Raw genomic sequence first — 16,276 nt, forward strand, 5'->3', positions numbered from 1 at the left:
TGATGCCTTTTCAGTGTCTACGGTACTGGGAATAATAGAAGGGACAGGATACAATTAATCATGTCGAGGAGCCTCTCTCACGTTGAGTGCAAGTGATTAAACATTAAGTATATTGCTCATTCTTGCATCAAAATTTTTTTAATTTGTCAACACAGGGACACAAAATAAGCACGCGTCGACATGGAAAGTGCATGCTGGCAGCACAGACGGAGGATGAAACGTAACACGATTAATTATGCAAATGCACGATTGTTTGGAGATGCTTAATCTAAATACAACCACATTCGTGAAAACAAAAAAGTTCTCCCCAAGCATTGTAACTGCTGCGAGTCTGTCTTATGTCTGACAGATGTCTTTCAGATGAGGACTCCACACTTTTTCCCCAAATGTTTTGTGTCATTTCTCTCTGTGATGGACAATTATCTGTTTCTTCACCTCCAGACTGTACTCAGTTATGAGGAGGGCGACACCAAGACATTAAAGGAACAGGCCCCTGAAATGGGATGGGAGGGGAGGGCAGTAATGGTTCAATCAAGGTAGCAAGCTGTGGTTTTTCCACACTGATTAAAGCATTTAAGTAGCCTGAGTCAGATACAGGATCACCTAATACCAATGACTAACGGTAATGACATAACGCTTAATGTGAATCACAATCAGTGGCTTGTGTTCGTACGTAAAGCAGGATTCATAAGATCTCCTTAAACTGCCTATTATCATCACCTCAGATCATTGTGCAAACATCCCCAGATTTCTCACCTTGGAAACTGAATTACAGGAAAAAAAATATTATACAAAAAAAAAAGAAAAAAAAAAACCCACAGAAATGATTTACTCCTACCTTTTTTCAGATGTAAAAGTTCACTCTTTTATGCATTGTATAGAGCGCACTTTCATGCCATATCCAACTTGTGGGTTTGCAGTGTGTCCAGAGACAGTGCACTCACTGTATTAGTCACCACGGCAACTGATGCCCGCAATGAGGCCTTGACAGACCCTCAACCGACCTAGCCTTCTGAAACATTCCGAGCATTGTCAACTGCAGACTCCTGAGAATCCTCTGCCTTGATGAATTTTTTTCTGTTTCAACAGTTGTAAAAGGCATTTAAACATTTCAAGAGAGCAGAGACCTATCAACCTCGTTTCTGTACTTTCTCTGTGCGCGCGATCATTTCAAAGCAAAGGCTGTGATGGCCGTCGTCTACTTTGGGGATGTGATATCTGGGCGGTTAGCAATGACCGCTGCTTTGTTTCTGTCCTCTGCCAGGTGGTGCTGCCCGCCGTTTTTGTGTGCCTCTCTCTCATCTTCTCGCTCATCGTTCCCCCCTTCATGGAGTACCCAAGCCTGGAGCTACATCCATGGATTTACGGGGTGCCACAGAACACCTTCTACAGGTAGGGAGTTGACCCCCCGGCCGGTGCTGCAGCACTCATCGCCGTTTCCTTTAGAGGCGGACATACTTCAGCTTTGAATGCGTCAGCTTTCATTTACACCGGCTCTTATTCTCCTAACAGCTACCCAGCTTTCTTTTGGCTCCTTTGTCTGGGAATGCTGGGACAGATTGTTAGGTTCTCAGGGTGAGAGCTTGCAGCATTCCAGGGGTGACTAAGTCAGCGGCCACATTGCGACGTGCAACGGTGCACAGCTTCTAGAGTGTCATCTCCACTTCCTGTACCGCCTCCTGTAATAGTTCAGGTTTTTAATTAGGGATCACTTCAATTAACGTGCTTAATTCTTTCAGTCTAAGTTCAGGAGACTTGCAGTTGTTTTCTGTTTATCGCCCATTTCACACTGCACAATGTGGCCTGCTAATCCAGTCACAGACACCTTCTGATTCATCCTCAGATGAACTTATATACTGTTTACACCTAATCTCTATATGTAAACTCTTAAAAGACGCAGAATTGTATCGTGATGCTGTTTGTAGGAGATCCCAGATGAAGTGAAAGCTGCTCTCAAGGGGGACAAAACTCGCCACTGACATAAGTCAAAGACCCGGCTGTGGAATTGAGACCCTGGTGTTCCTTTTTTTTTACATCTGGATGACAAAGGAAGCAGTGTTTTTTGATGAATGGCGCAAATAAAAATCACGTGGCGCACACTGCATCAAAAGCAGAGCCGGGAACAGCATCTGACAATAGTTCTCTCACATCTGCAGTGTAATCAGCAGATTCATATATATATATATATATATATATATATATATATTTTCTTCAGGAAATATTTTTCAGGGCAAACTCACTTTTCTTTGTCAGATCAATAAGTTGAAAATGGATTTGATTTTGTCCTCCCAAAGTGATGTAAATATGTGGTATTTAGAGAGCCTTTGTGTAAAATATGTTTTATTATTATAACACAGAAATCGTTTCTAATTCTCCAAAAATTGTGACTCATTAATACTGTCTTTCATGAGCAGTTAATAAGCAATTAATACTGTCTTTCGTTCATGAGCGCTTCGTGTTGTTATTACCACGCTATAAAACTTCATTCTTTGCTTTTTTTATGCTTATCGTGAGACTAACCATCGAAGTTCCCAAGTGTCTTTTTAAGTCATCGATGACTTGCGGCTCACGCCGGCATATTGACAGCTGGTTACCCCGCATTCCTCCTCTGCCGTTCGGACTCTCTGTTCCTTCATCTGCTCCTCTTCAGACACGTCACTACTCGACTACCGTTGCTGAATAATTTAAACGCAACAGTAGACTGCAGGTGACTTGTGAATAATATATATATCTCATGATATATATATATATATATATTTTTTTTTTTTCTATTTTATCTTCACTGGAATAAAATATATTATTTCCCTGACATTCCATCTGAATTCATCAGAAGCAGATAAATGGATCATAACACAAGGGAATTTAGGAAGGTTTTAACCAGGGCCGTGGAACCAGGGCTGCGTCGCTGGCTACTGAACTGCTTATACGTCAGTGACAGTCAGTTGTCATGGGATGCACACGGATGCCGTGGCCCTACGGGGAAAAAAAATGATAAAAACATTCCCCTTTGAAAATATACCACCTTCCTTCACCATCCCCATGAATTGTTCAGTGTAATGCCGCTCACGTAAAGTGAATCTGCCAGCTATATCAGGGGTACTCAACTAGCAGCAAATATTATAGTGAGGGACTGCCCCCCTCCTCCCCGCCGGATTTTGTCATTGCAACCCCTACCCTATCCGCCTTCCCCATTGGACCATTTGCACAACTTGACCACTGTTTACGGTCCTAAATTGTCAGACGTAACGAAAGGAGAAGATGCACGATGGCTCCGTCTGTTTATTTCGGGGAAACCGTCTTTTATTCTCCTGGTGAGCGGCAGCCAGTCGGCGCTTTGTGGCGAAGGTGAAAAGGACACGGAGGGGGCGCGTGGCACGGCCGCGGGGGCCTTGCCCTGGGCAGGGTGGCCTTTTCTCGCCCGCTCCCGTCTCTCTCTCTCTCCCGCGGTGCCGGCGCGTCCGACAGCGCGTGCCAGGGGCACAGCATGCGCCGGCCCGCAGAGGCGACGCCGAGAGGATAAATGGCCTCTTTGTGCAGCGGCTTTCCTTGCCTGTGGGAGGCGACGCTCTTTGGCAGGGCTTCTCAGCAGGATTGGCGCAGTGACGTGTGACTGGAAGACACTCCGATTGTTTCTTGGTATGTAATGTGCTATAATTAACGCCCTTAACTCTTGATTTTTTTAAATAATATACGTATCCAAAAACTCATACGAGCTGCTGTTATGACAAATATATTCTTAATTGAAATAGTCAATGGTTGGTCCATGCGACACATTATAGTGCCTTTGGAAGCTGTGTTTTGGCAGCATGTGGCTGATTTTTCTATGATTTTCACATGTGATGCTCATGGGGTGAAACTATATAGTTACCAGTCGCCTGCCTCTTAAATCCTGCGTAAAAGTGTAAGACAGCGTGTAAAAGCAACTTCTAGCCCCGGGGATTCTGCTTTCCTCCTATTGGGCAAATTGTTTGGATAACGGGCTGCTGTGAATGACCGCAACCTGTTCACAATGGAATTGTTAGGATCTGTGAATGTCACTATCCTCGAGTCCCCGAATTGAGCATTGTATAACGGAGGTGCAGTTTTACTACATTTACTGTATTACTAAGGGACAAGCAGTGGTAAATGCTGTATCCATTTTAATTAAGTTGACAAAGTTCCAGTTTAGTTGTGTACACAGATGGAATAAGATAAAATGCGGCTTTATATATTTCTGCACACACATTTAAATGCATACTTATGATCCCCCTAGATCAGTGTTTCCCCATCAGGTCCTCGGGCACCTAAAGTTAGTCTGTGTTTTTGCTCCCTGCCAGACAGTCCACATTTTTGCTCCGTCCCAGCTCCCCGAGGATTGGATTGGGAAACATTGTCCTAGATAATGAACAAATTATATGAAGTCATTGTGTAGGGCTTTTAAACAATTTGTTGTCCAGTATCAAAGAAGTCTCTGCATTATGAAACTAGTTAAAAAACTGTGGCCAGATAGGTGTTATAATTACACCTGCTGGTTAATTACTGTCTGCCATTTGGCATGAAGGATTAGGCTTTAACTAGTAGAGACCAGTCTCTGAGCTGATGTTCTGAAAGGAAAGAATTATGCTTGACTGTCCGCAACGAACAGATCTCAGATCGATCAGTACTGCTGATTAAATGCATTGTCCTTGTGTTTTCAGAGTGCTCTTTAGAAGCTGTGTTCTAATGTCCCAGTGAGTACTACGACTGGAGAATATCAGGATAAAGCATAATTGAAAGTTTTAGTTCTCAAATGAGGATTTGATCCAAACTAACCAATGGAGCATGACTTTCCTGACCATGCCACAATTTATAACAGTACCCACACACGGTATCAGCTTTTTAATTTAACCGAATTGAAGATACACTCACTATTAAGATGCCACTGTTCCATTCTGGAATGCGGGGCTGGCTACCACAGTGACCACCTGCTGAAAGCCATGGATGGAACACTTGTGAAAATAATATTTTTAAGCAGTCTGTTGTGTGAACTGTTACTAACTACGCCATTATTGGAGGACCAGATTTTTCAGTGTGAATAATTTGCCAGTCTAATCTGTAAACTGGAACATTTTTGGATATTTTGGCCTAAACCTTGCAGTTTTTCCTGTAGCTGGACAATCTGGTGTGTTTCGGAGACATGGTTTTTGTCCACAGTTAAACCACTAGGCTGCTGATTAGGCCTCCTGTAATTCACCCATGTCTTGTTACAGCAATGATGCCCCAGACCATTTGGAAGCCTCACGTGTGGTAGAATCCCTGGTGAATACTCCAGGATTTGGGACCCGCTGCATGAAAAATGACCCCCTGCCGTGAGTATAGTAAGCTGTCCATCTCCAGGGTTCTCTCTGCATCCTTCAGGTAGCCACAACTGGCTGTAGTAACCAAGCAGCATCTAGACAATCAAACCCAGGTCTTTTAAGTCAGTTTTGTGCTGGTTATTGACCAGAAAATGACCACATTGTGACCATTTTATATTTTAATGTTGGTATGTTATATAAGGTGCTGTCAAAGTAACCTGATTTTTTTCTACTTAGGAGATCCTGTTTGGTAAAAAGGGAAAAATCTTTTTAAAAATGTATTTAAAGTCAGAGAATCCCAGCTCACGCGTGATGACAGATCTTACATTGTGCTGTCTTGGTACTGTCAGGCTTCATTTGAAATAATCTGTTTCATCAGAGTCTTCCCTCAGCAGATGTAGTCACCATACCTGGGCCCTCTTTCAGTAATTTCAGTAATTGCCTAAATCCATTCATCATCCACACTCTGATTATATGGAATAATATGCATAATATTTCGGTGTGTGAAAGTGGATTTAGTGTATCCAGATTAGCATGTATTTATTTTACTCACTTTTCCATATTCTAAAGGCCACCAGTGCTTTCATGTCCTAGCAGCTCTTTGATGTTTTTTTTAGCATTTGAGTTATCTAGAGCAGTGTTTCCCAATCCAGTCCTCGGGGACCAACAGGCAGTCCACGTTTTTGCTCCCTCCCAGGCAAGAGCAAAAACATGAACCGACTTTGGGTCCGGGTTGGGAAACCCTGCTCTGGAGGCTTTTCAGAATATTCAGGGGTAACAGGAAGTTTCATCAAGGGAACTTATTTACCTGGGGTGCATAAATGTGCAACATCTGAGGCCTGCAGATGTTATTCCTGGTTTTCTGGAAAGGAAGGCTCACCATAAGGCATATTCAGAACATGGAGGGGGACAAGATCAAGGTCATTGGTCCAAAATAATAGCCTTTATTACTGTATTTACAGATTGCTGTTACTATGTTGCATTTTTACAAGATCCTTTTGTACAAAGTCAGGCTGATAATACACGACATGCAGCTGGCAACATACAACTGGCTTAGGGGGTGGGGTGGGACCTAGATAGGTGACATTTTAGGGTGCCAGTGAAGAGAGACAAGGAGAGGTGCAAAAGAACATTTCAGCTGATTGAACGCCAAACGCGGTTCTACACTTTGATGTGCAGTTGTTTTATAGCACATGCTGGCAGGCCTGTCAGTAAAGAGTTACAGTAGTCTTGTCATGAGATGACATTTTTCTGGACTAGTAGCTGGGCTGCATATTCAGATAAATGAGATCTGATCCTCCCGATGTTATTTAAGTAAATCTCCAACAACAGGAGATACCGCATGTCCCTAGCAGACCTTGATGGAGACAACACCAAGAATCGAAGCCGTAGGTTGGCTGGGAAGACAAGAAGCTTCAAAGTAGTTTTTGAATGGCTCAGCTAGAGGTGACAATCCCTTATCCGGGATGCGATGTCAGCAAGGCACTCAGAAATCCAAGCCCAGAATGTGGAGTCCTCTGAACGGAAGCTCAGCTGGTCTTGGATGTCATCTCCATATTAGCAGTAGAAGCCATGTCACTGGATTATCTAGTCTAAAAAAGGCAGTGCACAAGGCAAGGAGGAGACCAAGAACCAAATCTTGGGGCACATCAGTTGTTACCTGACGCAACGTAGACCTCTGTACCTCAAGACTCTTAAATAGGTAAGAGTTGAAGCATCTTAGAGCAGCCCCTGTGGTGCCAAGTGGAGAAAGAGTTGACAGGAGCACCTGCTGGTTCATCTTGCTGAGGATTGAAGATTGCTTAGGATACACAACAGTCAGTATGGCAGTGTCAATGGAGTGTAGTCCGAGTGAGTAACCTGTAAACTCGATTGAGAGTGAAGGTGAAGAATGTCCCGTGTGTCTGGGGTGGTGTCATAATAGTTGGTTTTCGCAGCAGTGATGATAGAAGAGAAAGTGATGGACAGCCTACCAGATCATCAGGATTGACTTCCTACACTTTCTTTCAGAACTCCTTTGCTTTGTCTATTGCTTACAAATGGCACCAGACCAGAGGGTATCAAGCGAGTATGCTGGTCTGGAGGAGAGGAGACAGAGGGGGTAGGGTAATGTGTGTCAGAGGCCTCGTTTTCATCAGGTGAGCAGAGCTGATCTGGAGAGGCAAAGGCAGAAGGGACAGAAGCAAGTAGGAGAGGTGAATTGCTGAGACTTGAATAGGAACATGAAGACAAATTGAATATAGTGAGCAGGTGCATGCAAAGGGGTGTCAAGATGAAGCCCAATTTGTTTCTGGACCCGTGATTCAGTGGATTGCGGATCCGTATTTGGCTAAATTAAGTCAGGTGATTAAGAAAGTCACCTGGCCTGTGCTGTATCAAGGTGGATGTTCAGGTCGGCAAGGATGACAAGTGGCATATCATCATCACAGGCAACTGGAATTCACTGGAAGTCCATGATGAAAGGAAGAGATGGAAGTGTTGTGGCAGGGCACACAGATAATTAGTTGAGCACAGCCACGTTCCGGGGGACTAACTGGTCTTGTCATAAGCAGGATCTTCACACAGGAACTGATGCTTCAGCACTTGGCTAAATAGTACAGGTGCTAACTACTAATGTCATAAGCAAATCTCCTAAATTCCTTAACTAACTCCTCACAAATCACTAGAAACAAGGGAAGTCACCTACTAACTAATAAGATCATAAGGCCTTTTGTTTAATCAGCAGCACTTCTCCGGCCGTATAAAACTATGTGGTTACCTGCCATGCATCCTGTTGCTCCTGGACATTTAGGAGAAGCTGTATTTTAATGAGAGGAGCACGGTGTCAGAGAAGTTCTTGTTTTATGTGCATATTTTTCCTCTAGGAAACTGCCCTGTTCCTCCAACGGATCAGACTGGTTCACCCCGCCTGTACCCCCATCAGTCTCAGAAATCTTCGCCAATGGCAACTGGTCGATGTCCAACCCCTCCCCCCCATGTCAGTGTAGCACCCCGAGCAGAACAATCATGCTGCCAGACTGCCCTCCAGGAGCCGGCGGTCTGCCCCCGCCTCAGGTAAATTCACTTACAGCCCTCAGTACTCAGCTGCTCTGTGTGATGTCATTTAGTCAGAAAGTCGCTGCTTATGCAAACCCCTTTACAAAGCTGCCTTTCTCCCCTCCAAACAGCTTTGTATGTGCCACTCAATGGTGTAGATTTCAATTAAAGCTTAAACATCCTGCATAAAAGTACAACCACGACAGCGACCCTCTCGGTGCTACTGACTCATGTGTATTTTCTTGGTCTTCCTGCTTGTAGGCCTTCTCCTGTAAACCTGTGCCAGGTGATTTATGGATATTACCAATAAGGCACGGGAATTGGTTAAGTGCTATCGGTTTGTTGTATTTAACTTCATCTTCCTTCCAGCCTACCATTTGTCGGCCAAAGCCATTTGCTAGCTCCATAAGCAGTGGTGGAGATGCTGCAGCTTGACCTACGTGTTTAGAGCGCAGATGTTAAACAGAAGCTAATCAAAGCCCTGCCTGTACTGCATGCAGACGGGTAGTAGGCTGCTCGGCACCGGCGCACGCTCAGAGCTGCATGTGGAGTGTGGGATTGAGCGTGCCTGGGGTGAGAATTGAGGGCCTTCCAAGTCATCACTTTCACAACATGCACAGCTTGAGGGCCAGCATGGAGGCTCAGGTATTGCTCTGCACCGATCAATAAGAAGGAAGGCCGCAGCCCCTGTCTCTGTCCTTCAATCTCAGCATGGGCAACTGGAGGCTTCAGCTACAAATCCATCTCCTCCATTTAGTATTTATAATGCTATATGAAATTTATGGGCCAAACTCTTCGTACGTTTGGTTTTACCTGAAGCTACAAGTCTGCTTCTAGTTTTCTTCTCTCGTTCCTCTGGACTCAGCAAATGACCTACAGTACAAGTATGAGGATGAATCAGAGTCGAGCAGGAAGAAAGAAATACTTAATGAGATCAAAGGCTACCTAATTGTGTAAAGCTTATAGATTTGGTGATGGGGGGCACATCTACTTTGAACCCATAGTTGTGCTGTGATTCAGTTCTTTCAAAACTGGCTGGTTCGGCGGACTACAGAAATTGAAATACGGAGGTCCACAGTATCATCTGCATCAACATTATTTTATAAAGGAAACTGAATATGAGCAACGCAAAATTAATTTATTTAGTTGGTCTATGTTTTGGTCTAATTGGGTCTTCATCCATTCTGTCTGTTGGGATAAAAACGCTGTTTCCTCTACTCAATAGCTTGTGAGACTTTGACTTACATAAAATTTAAGAGGAGAAAGAAAAATAATTATTTCAGAGAGATAACCAATCAGATAGTAGAGGAGATGAGTCCGAGCAACTAGCAGAGGCAGGACCAAGACCAGGACCAAATCTGATTGGTTGGACCCACCTCCTCTAGTTGTTTGGACCCACCTCCTCTACAATCTGATTGGTTCTTTCTCTGAACCAATTTTTTTTTTTTTGTTCCGCCCTCAGGACATTTTTGTGTAAGTAAAACTCCCACGAACTACTCAGCAAATGTGTATGCATGTGTCTTTCTCCACTGTCTAACGAATAGCATTGCTAGCTCCCTTTTGAAGGACCCATTTTTACTGCTGGACTCTGAATCTGTGTTTGGATGTACATTTTTTTTTATATCCACTCACAGCCATTCAATTATGCAATATTCCCCATGATAAGATCGACTTTGAATTCCTTGCAGAAACAGTGAAGAATTTTGTTGAATAGCACTGGCTGTGGTATTATTTATTGGATAAAGTTTATAATATAATCCCACTAGAACTTTTTCAATAATTGTGTGTCTGGAAATGAGAAAAGTGCATGGCAAATGTCTCTGTGTACTAAAGTTTATAGCAACAGAAAAAAAAGCTATTTTGCAGAATTGATTTACTGCTATAAAAACAGCGGCAATGGTTGTAGGAATAATTATAGATTATGTATTGTTATGGACTTGCAGAGATCCATTTCAAGTTGCAAAAAAGTTTCGACGAGAAGAAAAAAATCTCCTTGTCATCCCAGTAATCTTTGCTGTCTGGCTTTGTTTTGGTTTAACCTCTGTCTGCACATTTGGGGATCAGATTTGTCAGTGTACGCGCAGCCTAGACAATTTGTCGCGCTATAACCTGGAGATATTTTTTTCCACTTCATATTGACAGATGGCGTTCCACGTCTTCCCGGAGCAGGGGAGGACGTGGTTGCATGTGCTTGCGTACCACAGTGTGCGAATGGAACCATGCGCCTGTCCGCCTTTGAACATAAGATCGCGACAGATTCTGGCGGCTGGTATTGAGCGGCTGATCGAGCAGATAGCTAGGAATGCTAACTTCCGCCCATGGATATCTAGCGCTGTCAATTTCCCTATCAGACTCATTCACAGAAACTGCCAAGTGCATAATCCATGGCTGCACTCTCTGTGGTGCCCTTTCTGTGATCCATAGGCACAGTTGTCACCATGTTGACAACCCCCCCCTTGTCATACTGATAGATTTATTCATAGGAACACGAGAATGGGCTCTGAGAGAACACTCAAACCTTCGCCTCCACCTCACTTTATCCATGTCGTTGTCATTGTTATTTCTTCAGCTATTTTTTTTCGTATTCTCTGTAAATGGCGCCACACTCTCCACAGCCTTGTTCAAGATATTCATTTTCATTGAAATATGCAAGGAGGGAAAAAACTTTGTTTTCTCAAGCAGCCATTATTGATGTAGCGAAAGAGTCAGAGGGCCCTGTCAAGCTTTTCATCCATGACGGCGTCAAAGTGCCGGTCCACAGAGGGCTCTTCCTATTGACGGGCAGTATTCTTTTGTCCAATTAGAAGTCATTTGATAATTAACTTTTAAGTTAGGGATTTTTTTTTCCTGCACCAATGATGCATTGCCTTCCCATACCCATAAACTTCACGACAGAACGGGTCTCACGTAGATACTAGACTTGACCCAGTTTTTATTTTATAATGCGTTTTTTCACAGTTACTGTGACTCAGTCTGACACATTTGGAATAATTTGGGCACAAGAAGTTATAAGAAGACGTGGTCTTATTTCTCTAAGTGCTCTTTTTTCCCAGCTCTGGGTGCATAACTTTGTCTCATCAACTTGAAAAATAACAACTTTTCTCTTCTGAGGTCTGTAGTTGGAACATCTACCAAAACTTTCAAAGTTTAAGTAGTCTGTTAAGATTTAAAAAAGGCTTGCTCTTAAAATTAAGGGCATTTATCTCCGCGCAGCCTGTATGTGTCCATGGTGTCACTGTAGCATGGGGTTCCCTTTTGGCCAGCCTGACTTGTAGTCTGCCAGATGCTCAGATGGCCTCTCCTTGTGCCACCTCTGAGATAAGCAGCCATAAATGAGAAGAGATGATGACAGACAGATTGTGACGCATCAGAGATGAATGAGTTCCAGACAGCCCGGTCAGACATCCGCTTTTAAACCACCTATTTTTTTGATAAAGCTCTTGATGGCATTAGTTCATTCTTGGGAGTTTTACTTGCAAAGAAATTGTCTGAAGGCAGAAGGGAAAATGATTGGTTGATAGAGATTACTGTACTGTACCAATCAGATTGTAGAGGAGGTGGGCCCAAGCAACTAGAGGAGGTAGGAGCAAGACATCTGATTGGTTGGTTTTACCTCCTTTAGTTGCTTGGACCGACCTCCTCTACTGATTGGTTATCTCTCTGAACCAATCATTTTTCCTTCTGCCCTCAGAACATTTGTGTGCAGCTAAAACTCTTGTGAGCCGCTGTTCTTCTGCATACGTCATCTTGCATTTCTGGAGGTGATAGCCAGCTGCCAGTTCACAAGGGTTAAAGGTCATGCTAAGGAGAATGTAAATGATTCATGCCCTCAAGTGCCATGAATGATCCTGATGCGAACAAACTAGAAAGCAAATTAGCGGGGGCACTCATTTCATACGCCTGATGCACTGTTCCGTTTCAGGTCATGTATTTTGTTTGATTGTTAGTAACACGATTAGTCTAATTAGTCGTGTATACAGTGGGAATATGAAATTGTTATAGTTACTCAGATAGATGAGTGTTATGGGCTTAAGTTGCCAATTAATTTAGTTGCGTACTTTGGGAAGCTGGAGAAGATGTCTTTTGTTGGGTTTTGCCACACGCTCGTAAACGTTTAGACTCGAATCATGTGTGTAAATAATATGTCCATCACCTGTGTTGTTAAATTACACGAGGAACCAGAGCGTAAGTTGTCTGTGTCACTGTGAAAGAAGCGCTACAAGCTAAGTGCATTTTGATTGGGGTGCAAGTTTTGTTATATAATAAATAATGAATGACGAAATAGAAAGCAAGGCCAATTAAAGTGAGATGTATCTAATCTCACTGCCTGCTGTGAAGCAACCTTTTATTAAGTAAGGAACCTTTGGAGACTAGACTGTTGTGTTCATTGTCATTCAGTGTGATCGGCTCAGGGTTTCGCTGGAGTCCTGTGGAGGTTCCTGTGCATGTGTGGGTGCCCCTGTCTTTGTGTTCATATCTGTCTGTCATTGCGTGCGTTTGTGTCTCTGTGTTGGGTAATGTTGTTGTCCATCTCCGTCTTTGTGAATGTGTGCCTTTGTAGGTGCCCTTGGACGATCGTCTGTGTAAGGTATATTTATTGTCCCGCATCAGATCCTCGCTCTCTCTCTCTCTTTTTTTAACGCTGGCTACAAAGATAAGCAAAGTCGCAGACGGTTCTCAGTGGCTCGCTGGGCGCGGGAAAGATTTGCTGTGTGTGCCACCTAGTGACAGGCGGCTGTGGAAATGGAGCTGAAGAGTGTAGGTGTGCTGTCCAGGCGATGCGCTTACGGGAAGTGCCCCCCAACAGGGCGCCATTGTTGATGTCCTGTGAGAGGGGAATCATTTCTGCCTGTTTGTGTCTTCCCCCGATGCTACACTGCGACCTGCCACAGTGCACCTTCACATGCCACGTCTCTATAAACGCCGGTTCGTCTTTGAATACAACATGCAACAACCTTCCCGTAATATACAATAATCGTAATGATAACGTGCATTTTAATTTTTGCCATTTCTTTTATATTTCATTTTAATTCTACAGTCTTTCATTATGTGCTGAATTATCAAAGATAATAATAATAATTAGAGGATTATAATAATAGTAGACAAGCATTTTGTCTCAAGCACGATTTTTTCTCTTGACATGAAGCAGTGAAGACTATGGTGTAGAATGTTCAGTGTGAACTAGTTATAAAAGGAAACTAAACTCAAGCATTAGATTAAACGGAAAGACTGTGTGTTGCGCTAAGGTCTTGTTCTGGGATAATCGGTTGAACTCTTGAGGTCAGGCCTCGCCCTTCTGGTGTTGTGATGTTTGTCGACCTCTTTCCAGGTGAGAAGGTCAGGTTCAGTTACCGCAAGGTATTAATCAGAGAAGACGGGCATATGCACTGGATAACCAGTGTTAACATTTGCATGTGACTAGAGTTTTTAATTATGCAAATTGCATTTTTATGTAAGAAGAAACACCTCTTTGACTCCATATTATAGCGTCATCTGTCTTAACATAGGGTTGCAATAGAGGTATGGATACCCTGGCAGATTCTGGGGGCCCAGCACTGTACAGTGACCTTTAAATACGTAAAACTATACATAAAATTGGGCCAAGGCTACATTTTGTCAAGGGGTCAAAAATTTCTGGCTACATCTCTGTCTTTAAGTAGGAAGGACAGTGGGACCGGCATCTGATTTGGGGGGGGGGGGGGGGGGGGGGGCTGAGCAGAGTCTGTAGCAAAGCTGGTGCTCAGCCTGTCACACAAAACGGAGGGGCAATGTCACTTCCGCCCGTCAACAGCCTAGCAGCTGTTGCCATGGGGACAGTGGGCTTGTCCACCCGTGGGGCGCTTCGCTTGAAAGGGGCAGAACTACAGTAGCAGGCCCAGCATCTTCCACGGCGGAGAGAGAGAGGAGCAGAGGAAACCTGCACGGTCACAGCAGGGGCTCGGGGCTGCGCAGCATGTCGTCCACTGATCAAGCAAGGAGCCGCCGACCACCAGGCAGCCGGGGACGAGCGCAGCCGCTCAGTCGGGCCTCATCCAGATGCTTCCCGATAATTCTTTATTTCTTTTGGGCCCAACCTGAGAAGCTCCTGTGTTGAATTAACCATGACATCGCGAAGAGGTGCTGGAGGAAATTCTTTTATCTCATTTCCTTGATTTTCTACACGGTGTCCTTCAAAATGTGGGCAGGGAAGACATAAAGCAGTAGGACCGCAGAAGGGAACTTGTTATAGATGAATGAAAATTCTGTTCCCATGGATACCGCATGCATCATTACCCTTATTATCAAAACTTTAATATTGACCAATTTAATTATCTCTTGATATTTAACCTTGCCAGCTGAATAGGTATTCATTCTTTATACAATGGCATATATCTGCCTTCCTTTCTCTTTTGCGATTGATTGCTTTCCCCAGTGTAAGCCAAATGAAAAGCTTTGCTTTTTGTTACCCAGGGTGGATGGTTCTGTGGCCGAGCTGGGTCCCATGGATCAGGCTTTAAAGAGCTTTTGGGTTGTTTTGTCCGTTTTTTTCTGTCACAGGGACTTGCGAGTGCCTGTGAGGGCAGTGATTTAAATCGCGGCATTTGTTGTCAGGTTACTCTCTCAAATAGTTTACATAGATTTCAGTAGCGGAGCGTGTCAAGTTCTGAGAGCCGGGAGAACCTCCCACAGCCTCTGAATGACCCCTGGGTGGCATCATCGTCATCTGGTGCGAGGTGAGTGGGGCATGTGATCTGAGCTATAAAGACGGACCGCCTGCCTGCCTATCGTGCGCATTGTACCGACTTCAGTGAGTCAGCATGACTGGGTAAGGTCTCAGGGCCATCAGTGTGGGAGAGGGCTGTGCCATTAATAACCCATTTAACTGGATGCTTCTTATTCCCTGTTTACTTCCTGAACAAATACAAAAGAGGAATGCCTCAGATTCTGAGGAAAACAAGGCGTGAAATGTGTGTTTTCCCTGTCTGTCTGCGGAGGAACGGTGATGCGCACCGGGGCCTTCGTGCAAACATCCGCAGGGACCAATCTCAAAGTCGCTATAATTCTAGCATGTTTTTGCCTTGCGAGCTCAATAGGTGTGTCAGTATAAACACATGCATATATGTGTGTGTGCCTGCGTGTGTGTTTGCGTGCGAAGGCCGTGATGATCATTTCCGGCTTCCGAGCCCCTGCTGGATGGGGGGCCAGCCCATTGCAGGGCACACTCACACACCATTCACTCACACATGCACACCTATGGGCGATTTAGCAACTCTAATTAGCCTCAGCATGTTTTTGGACTGTGACATGGGGACATGGGGAGAACATGCAAACTCCATACACATGTGACCCAGGCAGGGACTTGAACCCGGGTCCCAGAGGTGTGAGGCAACAGTGCTAACCACTGCACCACCATGCCGCCCCCTACTGTTCAGAACTTTACAAATGTAAATAATTCGCAAACTATGACTGTTCAGTTTTGTAAGCAAGAAAAATTTACAAATATTGGCATATTGCAGACTAATATACTGAACCTGGAGATGCACTGAAAGACTACGTGATTTGGTTCTAAATGAATTGCTTAGTAATTATGTAGAATAGAGATATAATTGAATAATAAAACCTACAAAAAGGAAAAATAAATAGTCCCAGAGATGCATTTCTTAAACATTATCAACTAACGAAATAAAAAGGCAGTAAGTCTAGTGCAAAAATAGGCAAGCAATAAAAACACATTTCAGCCTTTTACTGAAGTATACAGCAATCTAACAATCAAGACTGCTCAAAACATTAATTCTGAAAAATGATCTTTATATTGAATCTGTTTTGAATGCCTTGAAGGATGTGAAATATATTGAGGCGTGAGTTTGGAGAGTAACAACAATTTGAGATCTAGACCTTTAAAGCGATCTGTTTTTATTTAATTTTTTTCCCTATTGGTTGCCTGT

At 43.8% G+C, this 16,276-nt stretch overlaps 1 protein-coding gene across 2 annotated transcripts in view; it reads left to right on the top strand.

Moving 5' to 3' along the window:
- LOC125705061 (phospholipid-transporting ATPase ABCA1-like) overlaps positions 1-16,276 on the top strand; it is a 164,932-nt gene that overhangs the window by 83,246 nt on the left and 65,410 nt on the right. For both annotated transcript variants that reach the window (XM_048971386.1, XM_048971387.1), the window contains exons 30-32: positions 1,265-1,392; positions 5,229-5,327; positions 8,180-8,369. In XM_048971386.1, coding sequence (XP_048827343.1) covers positions 1,265-1,392; positions 5,229-5,327; positions 8,180-8,369 — 417 coding nt within the window. The remainder of the gene's footprint in view (positions 1-1,264; positions 1,393-5,228; positions 5,328-8,179; positions 8,370-16,276) is intronic.

Source organism: Brienomyrus brachyistius, chromosome 12 (genome assembly GCF_023856365.1).
Source record: "Brienomyrus brachyistius isolate T26 chromosome 12, BBRACH_0.4, whole genome shotgun sequence".
In the NCBI taxonomy this organism is placed as follows: Eukaryota; Metazoa; Chordata; class Actinopteri; order Osteoglossiformes; family Mormyridae; genus Brienomyrus; species Brienomyrus brachyistius.